Genomic DNA, 22675 nt, shown 5'->3' with positions numbered 1-22675 from the left:
GTGCTGGGCTGCTGCTGTCACGCATGGGTGTGACAGTGAGGTACAGCTGGTATCACTGAGGAAAGCACATGCTCCGCGCTGCCAGTTGCTCACACAAGATAGCGTATCAGGGAGGGACACCTGGTACGGTAGCTGCCGGTGGTTGAAATGAGGCCTAGCAGTACGGGACTTGGAAATGACATTAAATACAGTTGCTGTCGGTGAGTGACGTGGGGTTTCGATCTACCCGCTCTAAAGGAGAGTGACATAAACTACAGTTGTTGCTTGTGCCTCCGATTCTCCACAGCGGGTGTTCGGTTTCAAACGTCTGGCTCTCCGTGACATTCAGGGGGCGTGGCCGAGACGTCACGTGGAAGGCTATAAGAGACGGCGCGCGGAGCAGCTCCTCCCCGGTTACATACTGCAGGACTGGAGAGAAGAGCAGGTCTAGCGCACGCGCCATCACATCTCTATGGCAACTTTCAAGATTCCGGGAGCCCTGCGCAGCCTCCTGCGGGCCGCCAGCGTGCAAGCCTGCCGCCTCCATGTCAGCGCTGCCAGGTAACCGCGCGCGATGGACGGGCGAGGGGGGCGCGTATCATACGCGGCGTATGGCGATATAATACGGGTGATGTCGAGGTCGATTGTAAAGCTTCATTGAATCGGAAAAAAGAAACGAGCGCAGCTGCACGGGTAATGGCGGGTATCCCCCAACCTCCCCTGGGATTGGGCGGAGGGGGGTACAGGTTTGTTTCAGAATACCACAGAACGCAGAGAGTGGTACCAGACGGAGTCATGAGCGCATCTACTATGCCCGTTCTATCCGGCTCTGCAGTGAGCCTTGCGGCTGGCAACTCTTCCGCACGCCCCCTTCCCGCTGCAATCGGCCGAGCCCCCCCCCCCTGGTGGCCGCCGGGTGAAGTGCAGCTGATGAAATCCCGCTGTTCGCTTGCGTGCACAGTCAGCTGTGTGTACATACACTCGCCCCATGCGCCCCGCTGGCACGCCTTGCAGTAGGCTGGCACACACTGGTGGCTGTTGATGCCCATCTGGAGGCTGTCGAGCACAAGTTAGAGTTCTACTAACGTTTATTTTTCGAGCAATTTCATTTTAGAAAAAAAAAATAGTAATGCACATTTTATCTTTAAAATGCGCCTGATAAACTGCTAGCCACCGCTAGCTTTTGCCCAAGAGCTGCCGTTGCATTGAAATATAATCTATAACCAATCTATTTTGACGTTGTACGTTTCTTTAATATGAGTGATCCCAGAATATTCATGCTAGGGATAGTATAGGGATGTTCATACGGTACGATTATTATTTTTTTTGTATTTGATTGATAAATTACGTACTTGGCTTGCATTTATTGGTAGTAAACTGGTTAACCGCGTCAAACTTGCGGAAACGGGCAGTGTACGATTATTGTGAGGACTGGACTAGAATAGAAACGAACAGTCTCCAAAGAGGGCTCTCGAGCCAGGGCTCACCTCTGACTAGCCCCAGCCACGTTGACACCTAAGGAAGGTCCATGTAGCCGAAGCGCTGCACGTTTAAAGGGCTGCTTGCAGGTGTTAGTGCTTCAGATTAGAACAAAGAAACGACTGCCTTTTTTTTCTCCTACACCGAAGTACTGACACGTGCAGTCAGCCTTTTAACCGCATAACCTTCTGCTAAACGGGCTGCCGTCAAGCCTTTCAACTGTGAGTACAGAGACATCACGCAGCAGGCAACCCTTTCACTCAAGGAGCCTGTGATTAAACTGTTGCCTGCCGGGGTCTTTTTTTATTTTTAAAAATGACTTTTATAAGTAATGACAAACAGAAGCGTTATGTGGAGCTTACATAATTTCGAGTGTCCAGTAAACCATGGCTCCCCTCATTGTATCATGTAACATCAGTGTTCATAACATTTTAACTTCTGTAGCCATCACTTAGTCCCTTACAGAGAACCCAATCCTAAAATTCTGAAAAACACCCTTGGGTCATTGCGTACATTTCCCCTCGATTGGGTCATTGCGTACATTTCCCCTCGATTGGGTCATTGCGTACATTTCCCCTCGATTGGGTCATTGCGTACATTTCCCCTCGATTGGGTCATTGCGTACATTTCCCCTCGAAAAAAACATACATTTTATAGCCTTGGGTTAGATTAATAGTGGTTTATTTACTACTTGTATTTTAATTGATGGCATATTTTTCCTCAAGTACTCTGGTAAGTTTTCTTTGTGCTTTATAAAAACTGTTTACGGTGCATTGTCTTGCAACTGTGCTCTTAAAGGGGGCTCTAAACAACTTAAGGGTGTTCCGTTCTTGTTGAAGTAGATGATGCCCGCCTTCTCGTTTTCTCTTGTGCAAGGAAAGCGATAAATCCTGTTGAAGCTGCCACGTATTACCAACATATATATTCAGGTGCTCCTAAAGGTAACTTTCCCTAAGAATGTAGCACCAAACGATTGTTTTAATAAATCTTCAGCAGAAGAATGATCAGAAATCACACATAGGGATTTCCTTGAATACAAGTAGGATTTTAACAAACATTGGAATCCACGCCAACCATTTAATCGGATACTTATGCTGACATACTTAGATTGGTTTCCCGTCTCTGGGCTGAGTTATGTCCTGCTTACGTTCTAAATGTGCAATTCATTGTTCAATCTTAGACCATCAGAGTATTGTCTATTTCCACTTAACTACGCTTTCGAAAAGAAAACGGATGCACCATAAAACCGCAATGGGAATTGTGCCTCTCCCCTCCCCCACGCACCCCCCCACACCCAGCGTATCAGAGGATTGCATGTTTTCAGAGGTCTGAACTCTTACTAAGCTCTTTATCGTAGGAAGGTGTTAGTTATCTCATGGTGCTCCATTGTGCCATGCTATGTCTGCTGATGGCACCCATGAGTTTACTCTTGTTACTCTCATACTCTCTCCACTTACATGACTATTGCTGTTTGCATGGTTTCCTGGCTCTTCTAGTCGTGCAAAATAAGGAAATGGGGACGTCTGGTGGTAATGGGCTAGCTGCAGGAGAAAGATTGTGGGTAATAGGAGTGTGTTTTAAGCCAGAAGGAGAAACTGTGCTGATGTCCGAAAGCATCTATGTAATAAGAAACCTAGCATAATACCTATTGTCAGGGTTTGAAATTGAGGGTAGCTCCTGATTGTACCCTAGAAGAGAATGGTATCGCTTGATACCAACATCATGACCAAGCCAACTAATGCCGAACAAACATTTAACTCTGCGTGTTTGGGACAATGTATAAATAAACTTTAGGACACGTCTACATGGCATTTAAAGCATAAAGGGTCATAAATAATGGGAAAATTATGTTTCCATCTTATGTGGAAGTTAGTTTTGTAAAACGCTGTGTACTAGCTCCTCATTCTCCAATGGTAGCTCCTGGTCATTGCTCGATAACCAGGTGCTGGGTATCTAAAATAAATGCGAAAAAAGACCGGTTACTCGCTGACCCTGGTCACAAACAACTTCTTAACAAGTCACCTTCCTTTGAGCCAACCTGTGAACCATTTAGTTTCTCACCCTCTCAATTTGGGAAGTAGAAAACATCATTAGGAAACTTAAACCATCGAATTGCCAAGGCGACGCTGGTCCTGCTCCGATTATCAAAGCAGCAGCTCATGAACTGGCACCATTCATTACTAACCTTATCAACGCCTCCTTCAAAACGGGAGTAGTGTCTGATAACCTAAAAGACGCCTGGGTCATCCCACTAATGAAAAAACCCACTCTTGACCCAGCCAACCCGTCTAACTATAGGCTGATAACTGTACCCTTCTTACTAAAGATACTAGATAGAGCAGCCTACCTGCAAATACAGGCTTATCTAGAAACCATCTATCTTCTGGGACTAAGGCAATCCGGCTTCCGACCTAGACATGGCACGTAAACTGCCCTAATAGATCTCACTACTCGGATTCAAATTTTAAAAGACAATGGCAAACTAGCACTGCTCTTATTGCTTGATCTGTCAGCAGCTTTTGGCTTGGTCAACCACCAAACGCTTTGCCACCACCTGAAATCTGCAGCTCACTTTTCCGACGCAGCCACTGCCTGGATCAGCTCCTTCTTGGCTAACAGAACCATGAGGGTCTCTTCTCCTACTGATTCGGCTGAACCCTCACCAGTCCCGTGTGGTGTCCCGCAAGGCTCTTGCGTGTCCCCAACGCTCTATAATGTATTTACGAAGCCTGTTTTCGATATCCTTGACTATCTGGGTGTCACATATACTAATTATGCGGATGACACCCAGATACTCATTCCTATCTCTGGCCACTATGAAACTGATAGCAGAACCCTCAATGAAATATACGCAGTAATACAAGCATGGCTGGCACACCATGGACTTTGTCTCAATGACGAAAAAACTGAGTTGATTATCCTTGGTACTCACGCTAAACTAAAAAAACTAAATACAGCTTTCAAATCGTTCACTATTGATGATAACCCCATCCCTGTCTCTAATAATACTAAAACCCTGGTATCTACCTCGATGCCACATTATCCTTCACCAAACAAGCCAATGCAGTAACGTCTTCTGCCGCCTACACATGTAAACTTATTACCGCATGTAGGCAGTTAATCGCCACTCCCAACTGCATTACTCTTGCTAGAACGTTAGTCTTGTCCGAAGTAGATTATTGTAATGCCCTCTACTTAGGTACTAGCTGCAAAAATATTCACAAACTACAAGTAACTCAAAATAACGCCATTAGGGCAGCCCTCAACATCCCTAAGAAGTTGCATATCTCAGACTAGACGTAATCTGCATTGGCTCCCTATAGAGCACAGAATATCCCTCAAAGCTCTTGGCCTTACCCACAAAGCCAGGGCTAACCTCGCACCATCCTACATCTCTAACCAACTTACCCCACACACATCTACAAGACCACTTAGAACAGCTCAAGTTATGTCTATACCAAGATTCAAACTCCATAACTCGGGAGGAGTTAGTTTCCCTGTACAAGCCTCAAAACTATGGAACACTCTTACCTGGTCCAATCAGGTCTGTAACCTCCTTCAACCTATTTAAACGCAACACCAAACATTGGCTTCATGACCTGGACACATTGACAGCTTAACATCTTAGAGCTTAGATTTACTGCCTACCCACTGTACATATTGTAAATAATATTACTATCTGTCTCACCTTCGGCCCACCGCCTTAATTGCAACATGTATGCTTGTACCTGTAATACCAATGTATATATTTATTCGTAACCGCAACTATTGTAACTGTTGCCTACTGCTTGCTAATGTAACTGTACTCTTATGTAACATGATCAAAAAACGTACGCGCCCATATGCCCCTGGGCCTGGTTGCGCTTTATAAATAAACCAAATACAAATGCTGCTTTTAGCTCCTGCTTATCCATTTTGAGTTCTGTATTCTGGCCCTACTAGCATGCCATGGATGTTCAGATCTTCTCCTGGTACTACCAGACCATCTGGAACCCAATGCCCCCAACTGCCTCCAATTCTGCAAGCCACTAAAGCAGAGCAGAACTCTATGAAATGCTCAGACCCAGGCTGGCATCCTCCTGTTGTAAAGTCTTCTGCTGCTCTTGAGCCTGGTTCCAACTATAAGCAATGAAAATGTAATCCGATTCATGGAGTTGCAACGTACAGATTCCATTATATATTTTAGAAAACATTGTAGTCTATGGTCACCAAATAGCCTGTTGCCTTTTGTCTGAATGACTAGCCCTGTACTGCAGCAAAAATAAAGGCAAGCCGGCTCTTATTGGGAAGGCATCTGTTCTCTTGGCACTCTACTCCAACTTTGTATCCTTGATACTTTCCCTGTTTGTACTTGACTGGTTCAGCATACTTGATCATTGTTCGCTTAATTACCGTGGCACATCCCGAACCCTTCTGCCTCAGTTTTGCTTTTTGGTTAGGCTAGAAGTCCCTTGCAGTAGGTGTCTGCTGCTACTGTATTGGATTTTCACCATGGACCTGAAGATGTTTACGGCATCGATGGGCTAATTGAGAGGAGCAGGTCCATGCCGTATTCAACCAGTTTAAATGCCTCTCTGAAACATTTTCTGGGCCAAAATCATTTGCCGCAGACACTGGCGAACTCTTCATTTGGATGCTGCGTTTCCCGAGGCCGTACTTTTGATAGTTGGAAAGACTTAACGTTGGTATTTCCTTGAGTATAAAGAATCCATGCCCTCTACCAGACACTCTCAAATCAAATGGAAGGTTTTTTTTGTCCCAATTTCCCTTAAACCAGTCCTGTGGGGTTAGGTTTTGTGTACATCTGATTGGGTTGGTGTAATGTCAACACATTGTCACGTTTATTTTCTATTTAAGTTTTCATGAAGCTGAAAACCATTCTTCTGTATCTATTGGGCAAGGCTAAAGTCAGCATTACCAAAAATGGGCCGCCTTGTGTTTCAGCACGCTCCTTATGCTTCATTGTTTGCAGAGCGCTCTGCAACTCAAACTGCTTTGTATTATTTCAGCCAATGGCATCAGGTACTTTCAGATGCACCAATAAACATCCATTTAACTGATCTCCGGGATAAAGTAGCCAAGTAGGGCTTCATGTACACATTGCCACATTCGAGGGTAAGCAAGCATGTCCAGTTTTTTTTTACAATTCTTAAAGGGACTTTCTCTAGGCATATAGCTCAGTCTTGGGCTTTACATACTTAGGAGCTTGTAGTGGGAGGGCTGGGGCGAGGAAAACAGGTAAAAGGTAGCCTTTTCATGTTACCATCTCAAAGCATCTGACGCTTGAGCCGAATCACTTGCAGGGACCTGCAGCTTTTTGAAAAAAGAGCGGCTTCCTCCCGAGGCACTGAATTGAAGGCTTGGGGTCTTAGGGGCCCTTAATAAAGAATGCCATCCCCTTTTGCTCGAAAGGTAGGTGCTGCCATAGGAGGCGGCTCTCTTGGGATTAAATAGTAGTTCTTGGTCCATCCTGTAAAGTTATTTTGTGAGTTGTCATTCGAAATCGTTGAGGTGATTGCAATGTCTTGTGTAACCATCTATGTATGAGGTGCTGCCTACTGGTTGCGTGCATAGCGATTAAACGATTTGATCTACTGAAATATACGAAACACATTTCACCCACTCGTTAATATCCCCCTGGCCACTAATGTGACCCTCCATTTTGGTTACTACAAGGGTAAGAGGTGTGCTTTTTCACTCAACCTGAAAATACTTTTTTTACGTATTCCCTTCCCTCATCTCATGACTATTTACCCTTCGCTTGCCTCATTGCTCGTGATGCAATATTTATCTTTAAGAACGCTTGACGATTGTCTGGCATTTTTTAATATCATTTTGTCTCTTTTCAAATCTGCCAAGAAATGGCAACTCGCCAATCTAAAACCGTGCAATGGAATGCACATTTTAGTGACGCTCACATCCGAAGTTGTGGGCAACAGTTGGCCATCACAAGCAAGAAAAGACTTGCAATGTTACCATTAAGCATATAGACTGAGCGGGAGAGGGTCATTATCTTGGGATAATGAACTGCTCCAAGCTGAAGCAGAGGATTAAAAGGTGGAGAAGGTTATTATCCAAACCAATAACTTACCCCCCAACACTATTAGCATATGGAGGTGTGCAACAAAATCGTTGGGGTGAATGAGCACACACAAGTAACTAGTAACTTCAATGTTTACAATACATGTTACAGTAACAGAACACTTTAGACATTTTGCGTGTTCATTGTTTGTTAATTTGGGAATTGTGCTGCAGTTTCTCCTTTCTGGTTCTATAATTGCCGAGCTACACTTTCGCCGATATCTTTAAAAAAAAGTGTAAGTGATTTTTCCCGTGTTTTTCCTGCAGTTCCTCCACAACCTCACCAACTTCTCCCTTCCTCCTGCACACACGCACACTGCTTGATTCCCCCTAATGGTGGCATCTCCATTACATTATTTCCATGTGCAGCTCTGCTTGCATGTCGCTGATACACCACGGTTTGCACCATAGTAACAGGTTGGCTTGGCATCTGCAATAGACGGAAGCGTGTTTTGGAGAAGCTTATAGTAAACTTTAGAAATGCAATCCTTGCGTGCAGCCAAGGTTTCTCTGCACGTTAGTTGGTAAGCTGTGGTCTCTCGGTGGCCTTTAGTGACCCCGCAGCAGGCAGCAGCCTGCCCTCCGCCATCGAAGGGATGTGCCCAGAAGTTGAACGCCTGACGAGGGCTACGGTTACTTGGTTTGATTGGCAGCTGGGAAATTAGCAACCGTTCTAAAGTTAGACCTAAAATGCTCGTCTCAGCTTCACATTCCTAGAATACATTGGCCTTGAGGGGCGTGTTTAGGGCCAAATGTAAGCCCCGAGGAGCATAGAATAGATACAGCAGAACTCTGCTTTAGCTGCTCTGAGCTGTAAAGTTGCCGTGATAATTTGCTCATGAAGAACTTTATTGGGCATATCTTGTCACTGATAAAACAACGGATTGGGACAACGCGTTAAACTTTTTTTCTCTTGCAACAAACTTATTAGCGACTTAGAGAGCGCACCAAACTATCTGATGTTTGTGACCTTTTCAAGTGGTATTCATGGTAGCCTTTCGTTGTTGGTGCTTGTAAATGTTTTTGTAACCTAGCCCTATTTTGACATTTTGTTAGTTTCTGAAGAGGGTTCACTGGTGGGCGTCTGCATTCTTCGGGCCTGGTTATTGCTAGGTCTAATACCATCTGTCTTTTAAAAGGGACAGTTCTGTAAATCGGTGGACAATTATCAAGGACAACATTTCCTCCCTCGCTCCTGCCTTGCCTGATTTCTGCAATCGCTCCTTTGCCACTGGCTGCTTCCCACTACCCCTAAAGCGCCCTCTCCTTAAAAAGCATTTGCTCGACCCTTCCTGTCTGGCTAACTACCGCCCCCTCCATTACCCCCTTCCTGGGCAAACTCCTGGAGAAGTTGGTCATCTCACAACTGATCCACCACACTGAATCTGTTGGCTTTCTCTACGACCACCAGTCTGTTTTCAGAGCAGTCAGAGGAACAAACTGCTCTCCCGAAAACCGTGAAAATGTGCTCTCAAACTTCGACTCCAACTCTCCTTCCGTTCTCATCCTTCTTGATTTTTTTGCCTTTGATACGGTCAATCATGCCACCCTTATTAATTGGCTCTGTGATTCCCTTGGCATCACAGACCTAGCACTGGACTGGCTGACGTCCTTCCTCTCGACAGACCTTCCCAGGTGCAACTGGGCCCTGTCCTCTCTTCCACCGCACTCTCTACCTGCAAATTCCCTCAGGGGTCTATCCTCTCGCTGTGGCTCTTCATCTACCATGCCCCTCTGGCCCACTTGATTTGAACCTTCTTTCTTCACTTCCAGTGTTATGTGGATGACACGCAGCTCTCCTTAAACATCCCTCCACTTCCTCCTCTTCTTCCTCTCATTTCTGACTGCTATTCAGGCATGGTGCGCTGCCAATGATCTATGACTTATTGCCAATAAGACAGAGATCCTTCTTATTTGGACCCCTGCTCTCGCCCTCCTTCTCTCTGGCCTCCCTACTTAGGTACCCTCCCCTCACCCTCTTGTGAGGCTAAACACCTGGAAGTCATCTTCGACTCCTCTCTTTCCTTCCCTCCTCACATGGTGGACTTTGCCAAGAAGGCCCATTTTCAGCTCCACCCCCTCAGAGGCATTCTCCCTTTCCTCACCTTCCCCCACAAACTCAATGTGACCAGAGCTTTGGTACTCTCTAGGCTGGACTACTGCAACAGCCTCTTCCCCAATCTGCCTTTATCCTCAGTTTGCCCCCTTCAACTAATCCAGAATAGGACTGCAAGACTTATCCTTGGCGTCAAGCCCAGGGACTGCATCACTTCAGCCCCAAGATATCTCCACTGTCTCCTGGTGGCTGCGAGGATCAAATTCAAGACCCTCTGCATCATCCACAAGGTTTTCTGGAGTCTGGGACCCGCCTCATCCAACTCTGTCTCCCTAAATACCTGTCTTCTAGCTCCACCTCTCTGCAGGTCAGACACTTTTCCAAGCAGAGTGGGGCATAGATCTCTCTTCGGCAGGAGAATCCCTCTAGAATGGCCTCCCTGCCCCTTTAACCTTAAAGTTCCGGGAGCTTCTCAAGACCCTCCTTTTCTCTTCTTCCTTCCCTCTCCCCCTCCCCCTCCCTTGCCCTCTCTTCCACTTTGCCTGCCTGCTCCCTTCGCCTGCTCCCTTCTGGGTCCTACAGGGCACCAGGCCCTCCTTGACCAGTCTACCCCAGCACCCACCCCACCCCGCACTTGCCCTTCCCCTGACCAGCCTGGTGTGGTGTGCCTTCCTACTGAGTCCTTTCCTCCCCCATCTTCACATTTAGCATGTGGTCCCCCCACACAGCATTCCCCTGGCACAGATGGTCCACCCCCCTTAGCACTTGCCCAGCACAATCTGAATGAAACAAGGCCTAGTAGGTCCGTTATTGTTGTTTTTCTCACCTGTCTTACCCCTGCCCCTTTTTGTCTTGTGCCACCTTGAAACACGATTTGCTTTATAGGCTTAGAGGAAGCAATTTTATGTGAAAGGATAGGAAAGGAAGAAAGTCCAATGTGACCAGGCAAAACTGAGGGTGACAGTCAAGTTAATGTACAGTCACATGCTCGCATGACTTTAGGGGACTGTTTCCACATTTTTGATCAAAAGGGCTTTGGGCATACATGAATGAATTACTTGAACTAGACAGACATGATTATGGAGCCCTGCAATGGGTGTTTTGTGAAATGTAACCTGCACTAGTACTGTTAATGCCGTGCATATTAAAGAAGTGTGTTAAAGTATTTGCCATGGCGAGTAATGTTAACACTGGCTAAACATCTGGTGGCCCCACCCACCATATTGTAGGACTTGTTTATAAGTATTAACAGAAATTAGGCTGTATTATCTTGTATTCCCTTCCTTTCCCAGTGTGTGTTAGCCCTGTTGCTGTGATGCCATGAGCGAGGGATGAAATACATTAGTATTAGGGAGGGTTCCGTCCAAGAGGTTCCAGGAGACACCGTTGGAAGAGCTACCTGGGATGGCAGAGACCGGTGGGTCTTCTCCTTCCCCTTTACTTGTAACCTATGGACTACGATTGAATAAAGGAACCTGCTTCTACCCTCACGAGTCAGACTTTCCATTATTACATGGGGCTTATCAAACATTTTATTTTGCTTGTGTATTAACTCTGCAAAATGTTTTTCATTGCATTATCTCTAGTTTAATCCGAGCGGTTTCTTGCTGGAGCAAATTTTCATGTAGATTATTTTTTTTTTTAAGGCACGATGCAGTTATCATTTCTGGAAGAAAACTGGCCAGGCAGATCAGACTGGAAGCACGACACGATGTGGACCAGTGGGTTGCTGCTGGTAACAAGAGGCCTCATCTCAGTGTTCTGCTAGTTGGAGACAATCCTGCAAGTCACTCTTATGTGCTCAATAAGACCAAAGCAGCTGCTGATGTGGGTATGTACATACAGTTCTGTGCTCCTGGCCCTACGTTGTATTTTCTGAACATGGCAGTAGTTCGTGGTTGTGTAACCCAATATTTTAAATTTCGCTGGTGCGCTGACATGCTTTAACATCTTGTTTCTCAAAGCTGTGTTTTTCACAGTTTGTTCCTGTTTAAATGACCATCAAATAATGACCTATCGATACCACCATGTGATGCTGCATTTTTCACAATGGCAATTTAAGTGGGTTATTACAATATTAACCTAATACCATTGAGTGATGGAGATGCGTTCTTAGGATTGTAAGGATCAAGCAATTTAATGTGCACCTATTCTAGTCTGCAAGTGTATACCATCACTGGGCATATTAAAGAAACATGACCATCAGTCTGGCTTCAGTACTGCCTGAAGCATGGAAACTGCTCTACTGAACATCTGTGAAGATCTGCTCTCCAACCTTGACTCTTAACATCCCATCTGTCCTCATCTTACTCAATCTCTCTTCTGCCTTTGATGCGGTCAATCATGCCATCCTGCTCAAGCATCTCCATAATAACCTCGGTATCACCGATCAGGCTGTCCTCTTTCCTCTCTGATCGACCCTCTCGGGTCAAACTTGAGTCCTTCCTTTCTTCCATCTCCCTCTCTACTTGTGGTGTTCCCCATGGGTCTAACCTCTCTCCTTGGCTATTCAACCAATACCTGGCACCTCTCACCCACTGCATTGCTGCTCTCTGCTCCAACTTTCAGTGCTATGCGGATGATACTCAGCTCATTTTCAGGCTTCCTCCACTTCCTCTTCTGCCTCCCTCATCTCTGACTGTCTTTCTGGCACCCTGGAATGGTGTGCCGCCAATGATCTCTGCCTTAATGCCAGTAAGACTGAGATTCTCCCCATCGGCACAAGTGCACCCTCCTTTCTTGTCACTCTGGCCGGCCTCCCTTGGCCCTCTTCCTGCTCTCACATGTGAGGTTAAGAATCTCAGGGTCATCTTCGACTTCACACTCTCCTTGTCTCCCCACATCTCTGACGTCTCCTCAGAGGTATTCTTCCTTTCCTCTTCTTCGCCCCGAGAAGCTTACTGTCTCTAGAGCTTTGATTCTCTCTAGGCTAGACTTCTGCAACAGCCTCTTTCTAAATCTGCCTGTTTCTACTCTCTGCCCTCTGCAACTCATCCACAACAGGACTGCAAGACTTGTCCTTGGCCTTAGTCTTTCCTCTCAGTGGGTGGACCCTCTGGAGCCTCCTGCCAGGCTGGGTGCGGCATTGGAAACCGTTTCCCACTGGTAGGATTCAGTGGGAAAAGGTGGTGCCGCTTCTTGCACTCCCTTCACCCCTCACTGCTCTTTCTCAGTCTCTGCGCTATACTCCTGGCTACTTGGTGTAGTGCTGCCGCCTTGGTCCTCCTTCTGCCTCTACAGTTTTCCACTGGACAAACTGGCTCTTCAGAACCTCTGTATCCTTGCTTTTTTGGGTGGTCTTGCCTCCTCTCTCCTGCTTAGCATAGCCCGGTTCTTTCCCTCTCTAGCGTCCCAGTCTCTTCCTCTCACCTGATGGGATCCATTCTCTTCTTCCACCCAACACTATTTTCCTAATGGTCCCTGCCTCCACAATTCAATTCACTACAATGACTGCTTGTTGCTTCCTCTCCATAGTACCCTCCGCCTTACTTCTGGCACTTCTCAGAACAAATCGCTAGCTTAGCTGCGCCCTATCTTCTTAATGTGATCTTTCTCTTTTCTGTCCCAATCCACATCTCCTCCATTCTTCCAGAAGGTATCTTCCTCCTTGGTTTCTAGAAATCTCTCCCAGCTAACCAAGCAGTTTTACTCCAAAGATTTCTCTGGTCACCTTCTCCCTCTGGCACTCCCTTGCACAAAATTTCTTTTCCCATGTGAAATCCCCTTTTCTCTGGTCCTAAACAATGGATCTAGCCTTAAGCAAATCCAAATGTGTCCGTCCCAAAAATGTAGCCCTCTTCCTACAGCAAACCTGAATCTCTTGCCTGCACCTCACTCTTACATACTCCCCTCCCCTCCTTTAACAACACTTCTTCCTTCAAGATTTCTCCCTTCCCAGCTGTTGGACATTGGCTTGCTTTTAAAGAATGGTCTCTCCTCCCTTTGGGTGATGCTTAGGGGCATTGGCTGTTACCTGAGCTCTGTGGACTGAGCGGCATTGGCTAATAGGCTTTAGGGTGAATCACATTTGTATGCGTTTCTAAATGTTTCATTGTGAAAGCGTTGATTTAATTTCTGGGCACTTGGCATGCTCTTGTTTAGGCAGAGCACTCGCCCTATCCTGTCTCACATCTGGATTATCCCTTCGATTTTGTAATAATTGAATTTTAATGGATGTTTAAATACACTGGAGTGATTGTTTATCTAGAGTGACAGAATGCAATGAAGCAAGTCAACTGAACAGAAATATGAAATTTGGAGAGAACGAAGGTGGAAGAGCAAGAGAGATTGTTAAGGGGAACTGAACAGGAATAAAACAATGAAAACTAAATAGAAAGGAGAACTGATGTCTGAGGCATAATGAGATGTCTAGACCAAATGGGTGAGCCGGAGAGCCACAGCAGGGGAGAGTGGACAGCCGGAACTCGTGAACAATTAAGGGCTACAACGGTAAAATATGGCAAAGGGAGGCAGGGCGTGATAAAATGAGAAGCAAGAGAAATGGAGCTATGGTATTAGCATATAAGAGAGACAATAGGGAGAGAAGGAGGCGGCTAAACATGAAGTGATAGAACGGGAGTGAAAGAAAAACAAATAACAAAGAAGAATTTGAATTGGGAGGAGGGAGAGAGACTGCTGTACAGGCTGAGGATTGAAGGAGAGAGCTTAGTGGAGAGGGATGGTGAGCATGATGGAGAAATTTGGAAGCAAAGACTGGTGAAGGAGTGAGAGTGAAGGTGGAGTGCTAGAGGAACAGTGAAGGGTGTGAGAAACAATAGGGTGTCTTGCCCACTAGTCCTCATGGGCTTGTCATCCAGGTGGCCAGGACACGGCCATCGCTTTTGGATCCAGTTCCTGGGGGTGAATCTGTGCCAGAGGATTACCTGGGTGAGGGGTCTTCGGGGAGTGGAACAGCTGATGGTGAGATGGGTATTGCCCCCTATTTTGTTTTTGATCCATCCTATTTTGTAGGAGCCTGCTAGGTCCCAAATTCCCCCACCTTTTAAGCAAACACTGGGCCGGGGAATAGGGTGACTGAGAGAAACATTGACTTTCACACACCGTACTGGACATGTCCCGCTAAGGGTCAAGCAAAGTCAGGCACTTAGGTCTAAGTGCATAGATCTGATACCAATTGGCTCTCCTCACACGAATAAAAGGCAGCACATGGAGACACACTCTAAGCAAGGCGGAACCAGAGTATGAGCAAATCTTGCGGGGCAAAGAAAAACCTACTGGAACAGAGCGAGGGACAAAGGGACGAAAACACCAAGAGTTCCCTACTGGAAGTTGGTGCCTCCGACAGGCCGCGAAAGGCATGTGGAGAAGGCCAGATCCCACAAGCAAAGATTGCATTGTGTTTCAAGGATGTCCGCAACCCTCCCGAGTGAACAGCAGAATTGGGGAGGCGAGGCGAAGCCTGTGGTACTAACCTTGACTTGTGAGTTGGAATTGCAAAACCAAGAAAGACTTGCACATCCGATGAACTGGCAAGCGACCTGAGACCCCGGTATGTGTTCGTTTGAAGTAGCAACATTATATTGCAGGTGAAGGCTGCACACGTGTGGATGAAATGCGAGGAAAGGCAGACCTGTGAATGAACTATGAAGTAAAAAGACAGCTGCGAAATCAGCGATACGGAGTGTTCCGGCGAAAGGAAGTAGCCAACTCGAAAGTCTCTGTGAAAGGTACATTGTTTGAAGCAAATGAATAGCACAAGTAAATTAAAGATTAACTCCTAGAAAAGGGGAGAATGAAAGTTAAACCGTGAACTTGAGTCGAAGTGGTCCTGTGGTGGTCTGTAAAGAAAGCCACGCACATTCGAACATCTTCAACATTTGAAAGTGGTACGAGACGACACAGCGAGATCTGAAGTATAAGAAGCTTGGGGAAGGGAGCCCCCTTGCAAGTTTGTGATTGAACTGTGTTGTGAGAGGTCTGAGCTGACACAGGGGAACCTTTTGAACTTTTTATTGAAACATTATTTTGGAAGTCAGCAAAACAGACTTTAACGTGGAAGGCCATGCAGGCTGCCATCCATGTTTTGGAACTGTGTATTGTTGGAAATGCAGCCAGTGTGTGTCTTCCTGCCTACAGGAACGGCCTTACTTTGTGAGGTCTAACGTGGGGAGAGCTTGTGAAGCTACATTTATTCTTTTGAACATTGATGGGGCAGACATTAGTTTTTTTTAGCATAGGCCATTTTGATTTGATGGACTCCACTAGGACTGTTTTGTTTATCGTTTTTTAATGGTCGAGACTACGCCCATCTTAGTTATAGGGCAAACTAGGAGTTTTTCCAGCCCCAACCATTTCAATAAAGGTTTTTCAAATTGTACCCATTGTCGATGCCATACTTGTGATACCATGACTCCCCTACATACGGTGTCGGGAGTGGGATCCAACTCAATTGATAAAAGTTGAAAACCCATGCTAGTAATTGTCGTCCCACCGGAAGGGGAGAGTAGGATTATTGAAGTCCTTGATTCTGATCGAAAATATCCACCATTAAGGAGACTTTATTCTCCCAATTTCAAATCCCAGTTAACCAAAAGGATTTATTTTTCAAAACCGAGGTGCTATTAGATACCCTATTGATAGCCCATTATCAAATATAACAGTGGGACCGAGTTTTAAAGACTCTCCCATATATTCATTAGACCTAGCGCCTTAAATTCACATTTTCCTGAACTTGTGGTTGTTTTTTTTTTTTTTTTTTGGGTTCCAAACCCCCTTCATCAAATTCAAGCTCGGAAGGGTCAGAAGTCTTCGAAACCCTCTTTGAAGAAGTTGAGACCCTTTTCTTCTCAGAGTCCGAAAACCCAACAGAGGGAACCCTTACCCCTCCTGAAAATATGGCCGATATTGAAACGGCCATGGCTCAACTGGCTGCCCATTGGATGCAGGCCGAAGCCCAACTTCAAGAAAATCTTACAAAGTTGGTCGATTTAAAAGCCAGACCCCTAATACCTCAAGGGATATTACAACCCTACCAGGAAGGAGAAGACCTAGGGAATTTCTTTCGGAATTTTGAGCGAATAGCTGAACAGCTGCGATGGGGAGATAGCTTAAAGAAATGCTATTTGGGACCTCTGTTAAAAGGCGAGCTACAGACCTCTCATCACTTAATCTAGCCTTGAGAGCTATCTTCATATCCATCAAGGAAGGACTAGGCCAGACCAACAATTTCCATCGACAAAAACTAAGGTCCATCAGATGAAACCCTGGTGAGAGCCCCTGGAAGTTGGGCAATTAAAAACGCTGGTTCCTTCTGGGTCTGCAATCAAACTCTGTAGGAGTTAGTAGAAAGTATCGTCTTGGAACAGTTTACAAACTTGTTGCCTCCTTTTCTACAGAAAGCCATATTGCAATTAAATCAGCCCACCCTTAGCATGGCTAGAGACTGACCAAAATCATTCGGATGCAGTAAAACATTTCCATTCCTTACATAAAAATGAAGGGAAAAAAAGATCAAAACCTGACAATAGAACGAGGAGGACTCTCTAAAACCCAAGAGTGAATCCCGAAAGAGTGGGTAGACAAAATAAAAACGATGTTAAGGGTAAGGAAGAGCTAAGGAAAGGATAACCCAAAGGGATTAAACCTCCACCACCCATCTGCTTCTCATGTAGGGAGACTGGTCCTTTGGCCCGGCATTGTCCCAAAAATCAAAAGGAGGAGCATATGGAAATAGGATGCCTAAGAGGATAGGAATGTGAAGAACAAGAGCAAGATCTAGAAACCTTTAGCATATGTTTATTCCAATCCTCAGTTGAGTTTACATCTGAAAAAGCTCTAGTGAATGGCAAAGTAGTATAAGCATTGATTCTGGCAGTAAACAGTCATACGAGCCGATTTGGTCATTCCGGCAGATCATGCAACCATGGTTAGTCACCTATGTACACACAGACAACGAAATCTACCCAGAGTACCAGTGTACATTAATATCCTAGGGGAAACCCCGCTAGTGTCATTGGCCTTTATCCCTTAACTTCCGAAATAAGTTGTTATAGGGAGAGACTTTGCAGAATTCTCCACCCTTCTTCAAGAACCTCCTTTTCACCCCAGAGAATGTACACCACAAGACTGGTGGCAATCTGATTTCTATTCCCAGACCTTCCTGGTATGGGAATGGACAAAACAGACCCTCATAGACATTCTGGATATCACAACCCTTCGTTCCCAGTTCATGGTCTATTCAAAAGGAACTAAACTTAACATACAGCCCCTAACAGTACGGCTGAAAAGAAATCCTGTGGATATGCGTGAGTCCCTGGATAGAATGTCCACTTGTCGTCTCCAGAGCCCGCAGACTAGAGGACTCTGGAGCAGAACAAACCTATCCACCCCGCATAGGAGAAGGGTATGTGAGAAACCAAAGAGTGTCTCACCTGCTATTCCTCTGGGACTTGGTGTTCAGGATCCGGCCATCAATTTTGGATCTAGTTCCTGGGGTGGACCAGTGTGGGGGCGGGGGGGGATCACCTTTGTGAGGGTTCTTTGGGGAGTGGGGGTGAGCCAGCCGATGGTGAAATGCGGTATTCCCCTATATGTCCTATTTTTTAGGATCCTCGGTCTCGAATCCCCCCCCTTTTTACACAAACACTGGGCAGAGGAAGAGGGTGACAGAGTAACAACATTAACTTTAGCACATCGTACTGGACATGTCCTGCTAATTGGGTCATGCAAAGTCAGGCATTTAATTCTAAGTGCATACACCTGATACCAATTGGCTCTCTTATCGGGCAACCTAAAAGTTTTTCCAGCCCCAACAATTTCAATAAAGGTTTTACAAATTTTACCCATTGTCATACTTGTGATATCATGCCTCCCCTACAAGAGATGACCAGATAAAATTGCAGGTGTAACGGGCAAGTTGGTGTTGTGTGGTGGGCAACGGGCTCTGTGGCTAAGCTACCCTTTGGTCCAATCTGTGAGATTGTCTGATTAGTAGTTATCCTGCCTACCACCCTCCTGCCATGAAACAATCTAGGACAGAAAGCTCTTGGCGCAGATCCCTGCCCCAGCACCTACTCTATAAACAAACATTCCCACCACATTAGTATAGTATAGCGCTCTGCATTTGCTCATACGGACAGGGTCACCCTTATTGAGGCTTATTTTCACCCTTGCAGCAAAGAAAATGCAACATTTTAATTACACATGGAAAAACAGGTGGTGTAGGACATTTCATTTCTCTCCAATTTGTTCTGATATCCTCGTTTTTCCTGTTTTTTTTCTTAGCATTTAAATTTTTTAGGAATCCATTATATGCAAAAGAGGTGTTTTATAGAAGAATTCCCTTTTATTTGTGCTAATTACTCTGGAATGCTAGATTGTTGTGGTTTCAACCTGCATTCTACATCATACAGGTATCAGCAGTGAAACTATTTTAAAACCTGCGTCCATCACAGAGGATGAATTGTTGGATGTGATACACCAGTTGAATAATGACGATAAAGTAGACGGCCTTCTGGTGCAGCTTCCACTTCCTGGTAAGATTTCTGTTGGTTTATTGTCTTCTGTTTAAATATGTCCTTGTTATGACACGTTTTATTGCAGATCAACCCTATCCTAAACCCAGACTGTCATTTAGAAATGTCCACCATTATGTGCTTACAGTTTGACCTAGCAAGAAAAACATTCTATTTTGTAGGCCGTCAGTCCTTGTGGTTGCTTTTGGTCCCAACCAACGGGGCCTTGAGTAGTTGGAAACTAGTCCCTCCTCTTCCTCCCTTCAGATTCTTATTTTTTTAACTCTTTATAATTTTCAACATGGATTAAAAAAAGAATATTTACAGTTTAGGCCATTGTACTATACATAACACAATAATTAAAACCACATTCAAAGCAAAGAACAAACTGTTGCTTTACAATCTACAAAATGACCTAGACCGAATTCAACAACGTAAACCTGGACACAAAATTGACAACAAACTGTGAGGACTTGACAAAGAAACATGACACACTACCACCCACCCCAATCCCCTCATTAGTATTGAGAACAAAACAACTCAACTACACAATGCAATATTTGGTCATCCATAAAGTTCAGTGAAACTTACCCAAAGTTCATCATAAAAACGCTTCCTTGTGTTACTTAAAATGCATAGTCTTTTCATACCTTGATCTAAAATCCACTCTTCCACTGTGGGATTCTTCCTTGTCTTCCAAACCCTTAATATCTGCTTAGTCACCACCAACAAAGTTTTGCTAATCCAGCAAGATGTTACCCAACCAATATTATGACCACTTCCAACCGTGTGTTGAACCTGATTGAGTCCTCGCATTTCTCCACATAGAATCTACATCACAATCTTCAATAAACATCTTTCTCCTTGAGAAAATTCAACTTAGTCTTCATTGATGACAGGATCTATGGTGGTTTATCCCATCTAGATCGTGTGACAGATGTGGGGATGGAGTGAAAACGTAGACGCCTGTTTAAGGCCTGTGCCACCTGTGGCCTCAAAAATGTGTATGAAGGGGACAAACACATATTATTTGTACCCCCATCGCACGGTCGAGTGTGTCGGCATCTGTAAAGGGCTTAGCTTGAAAACCCTTAAGGATACAAACCATGGACTAGTATGTTGCCTTAAGGGCAGCTATCGAGAGTATCCCTCCAATGTTGAGTCAACGAAAAGCATGGCCATCCCAAAGAGAAGCGACCACGCTCCAAGGAAAGGGCTAGGTCAGAGTAGCGGCCGTCGAAGAAACATGAACACTGGGTCACACACGGCTAAAAGCAGTCGACGGGGCAGGACGTTGCCGCGGTGGGAGAGAAAGCCCTTCAGGGCTCCAGAATGGCAGTAATAGCCAGAAAAAAGGCTGTTGTGGGACAAGCAGATGAACAGCCAGTCGTCGAACAAGTCCATGACAGTTTCTACTGCTTCTACTCATACTTGCTTGATTATGCCATTTCACCCTGCTTAGGTGGTCTTATTCCATCAACTGCTTTCAGGTTCTTCAAAACACATCTTGTCTTCGCCACTCTACTCGTATTTCTCTTTTTCTCATTAAACTTAGGTTTAGGTCAAGTCGCGCATTCTTTTCAAATTCCTCTACTTGGTCTATTATGCACAACACTGATCCGGCTTCTTCATTGCTCTCACCATCTCTTCCCCATTCCTGCTTCTCGGTTAAGGGTGGACTCTCTTGCTTGGTCATTCCTCCATCACTCTAGAACTCTTCCCCCTGACCTCAGGCTGTCCCTACCCTCTCCCTGTCCTGTAGTTAACACAGAACCTGGCTGTTCTCCTCTGCCTTTGACTTCTAACTTTTGCCTCTCTGGGTCAGTGCCAGGAAGCCCCTATGTTTATGTGCTCTACAAATGGATTTAATAGAAGTGATGTATGCCATCTGCAAATATTACTTACTGCTTCAGCCTATGTTTCACTGTCATGAAGGCTCCACTGTGGAAATGTTGCAATTGATTTTCCCCTTCCCCATTGCTTAACTAATATGCCATCTCACATCCCATTGAAACAAATGTTTAGTTAATTATTGTTCACTCACCCCGCCCCTTCCTGTCTATTGATGGAATAGCTATTTTTAAAGCTTATCCATTGGAGCATCACCTACCGGGGAACATATTTTTACCCATTCTTTACAGTTAATAAGAGCTCATTATTAAGCGCCACCCCCATTAGTCCATTCGTTTTGTTTTTGTTGTAGCCCCTTGGAGGTAGATGCACGTTTATCCAGAATGTATTTTCTTTTTGTACCCCTCCAAGGAATTTTGGGTATGGGGATAGGTCTTCAAAATGAGCTTGTTTTGTAACCTGATCAATATCAAACTAAAATGCGTGCAAAGCCTTGTATGCAGTAATGTATTTATTTACTGGTGCCAGGTTGCATAAGTGCTTTAGGGGCGGTTAAGTCATCTGGTTGCAGCCAGAAGGTAGGGTTGGAATGAAAGTGTAGTTTACTGAAGAGGTAAAAGTGCTATGTGGTCATAAAGTGCATATAAGGTAAGTGTTTTTGTGGTTACCTGGAGAGAGGAGGGAGCGAAGGGGGATGGTCAAATTGTTAACTAAGGTGAAAGAAAAGGGGCGATAGTGAGGGGAGTCTTAAGTGCTTATACAATTTAAAAAGGTGCTGTCCGGATGAACACGTGAGTGTGGTTGCGTAGGAAGGTTGAAGCAGGTGGTGTTGGGTTTGTGTTTGGAAGTTGGTGGTTTACCAGTTTGGATGGTTTGTTGAAGGTGTTGAATTTGGGTTCCTGTGAGATGCAGTTTGTTCCATAGGGTGGGGCAATGGAAGAGAATGCCTGTTTTCTGCGACTTAATTTGAGAGGTCTTGGTTTAGTTTCATTTGATTACCATAAGTATCTGCGTGGGCAGGCAAGTAAGGCATGATTGGAGGCACGAGGGCCTAGAAGAGTGGATGTCTTGTTGGTAAGGTTTATTAGGATTTTGAGCTCTTTTAGTTATGGTGGGTAACCAGCTAAGTGTTTTTAAAGCTGGGGTGATATCCTCCTAAGGCTAAGTATGCATCTTGCAGTTTTATTTTGGATGGTTCGGAGCGATGCTAGGTTTTCTGAGGACAGGCCCATATAGAGAGAATTGCAGTGTTCTAGAGTATTAGGACATTGGTGGTGATGATTTTTGGGTGAAGTTCCAAATAGGGGATTATCTTTCTGAGGATGTGTAGGTCATTTTTTGATTTTGTTTTGTGTAGGGGTCTTTTACATGTGGTTAAAGGGATAGGTCAGTGTCTTAGAATTCACAGGTTATGTGCTTCTGAAGTAGATGAAGGGGAGGTTCCTAACAAGCCATATTAAAGGACGTTGGTGAATGTTTGTTGCCAAAGACCATGACCTCTAATTTGCTGGGGAGGGGTATACATTTTGAGACATTCATTGTTGTATGGCTGTTGGGTGAAATTGAGAAGACAAGTTGTGTGTGGTCTGCGTATCCTTGAAATGTTAATGTGCGTTGTTTTATAATGTGCATGAGGTGCTTAATCTAGGCATTGAATAGTGTAGCGAAGCAGGAGGAGGACTCTTGACAACAATGGGTAATGTTATATATCCGTTTATTCAAAATAAAAGGCCTTACTGGCATTAAATCCCTATGA

General features: G+C 45.0%; 1 protein-coding gene across 1 annotated transcript in view; it reads left to right on the top strand.

Moving 5' to 3' along the window:
• Window positions 1-373: 373 nt before the first annotated feature.
• MTHFD2 (methylenetetrahydrofolate dehydrogenase (NADP+ dependent) 2, methenyltetrahydrofolate cyclohydrolase) overlaps window positions 374-22675 on the top strand; it is a 39739-nt gene continuing 17437 nt past the window's right edge. The window contains exons 1-3 of the mRNA XM_069617644.1: window positions 374-540; window positions 11242-11426; window positions 18967-19089. Coding sequence (XP_069473745.1) covers window positions 452-540; window positions 11242-11426; window positions 18967-19089 — 397 coding nt within the window. The 5' untranslated portion in view covers window positions 374-451. The remainder of the gene's footprint in view (window positions 541-11241; window positions 11427-18966; window positions 19090-22675) is intronic.

Source organism: Ambystoma mexicanum, chromosome 10, assembly GCF_040938575.1.
Source record: "Ambystoma mexicanum isolate Mex_15411 chromosome 10, UKY_AmexF1_1, whole genome shotgun sequence".
NCBI lineage: Eukaryota > Metazoa > Chordata > Amphibia > Caudata > Ambystomatidae > Ambystoma > Ambystoma mexicanum.
Note: the sequence above shows the minus strand (reverse complement) of the source record. Positions and strands in the feature narration are given on the sequence as shown.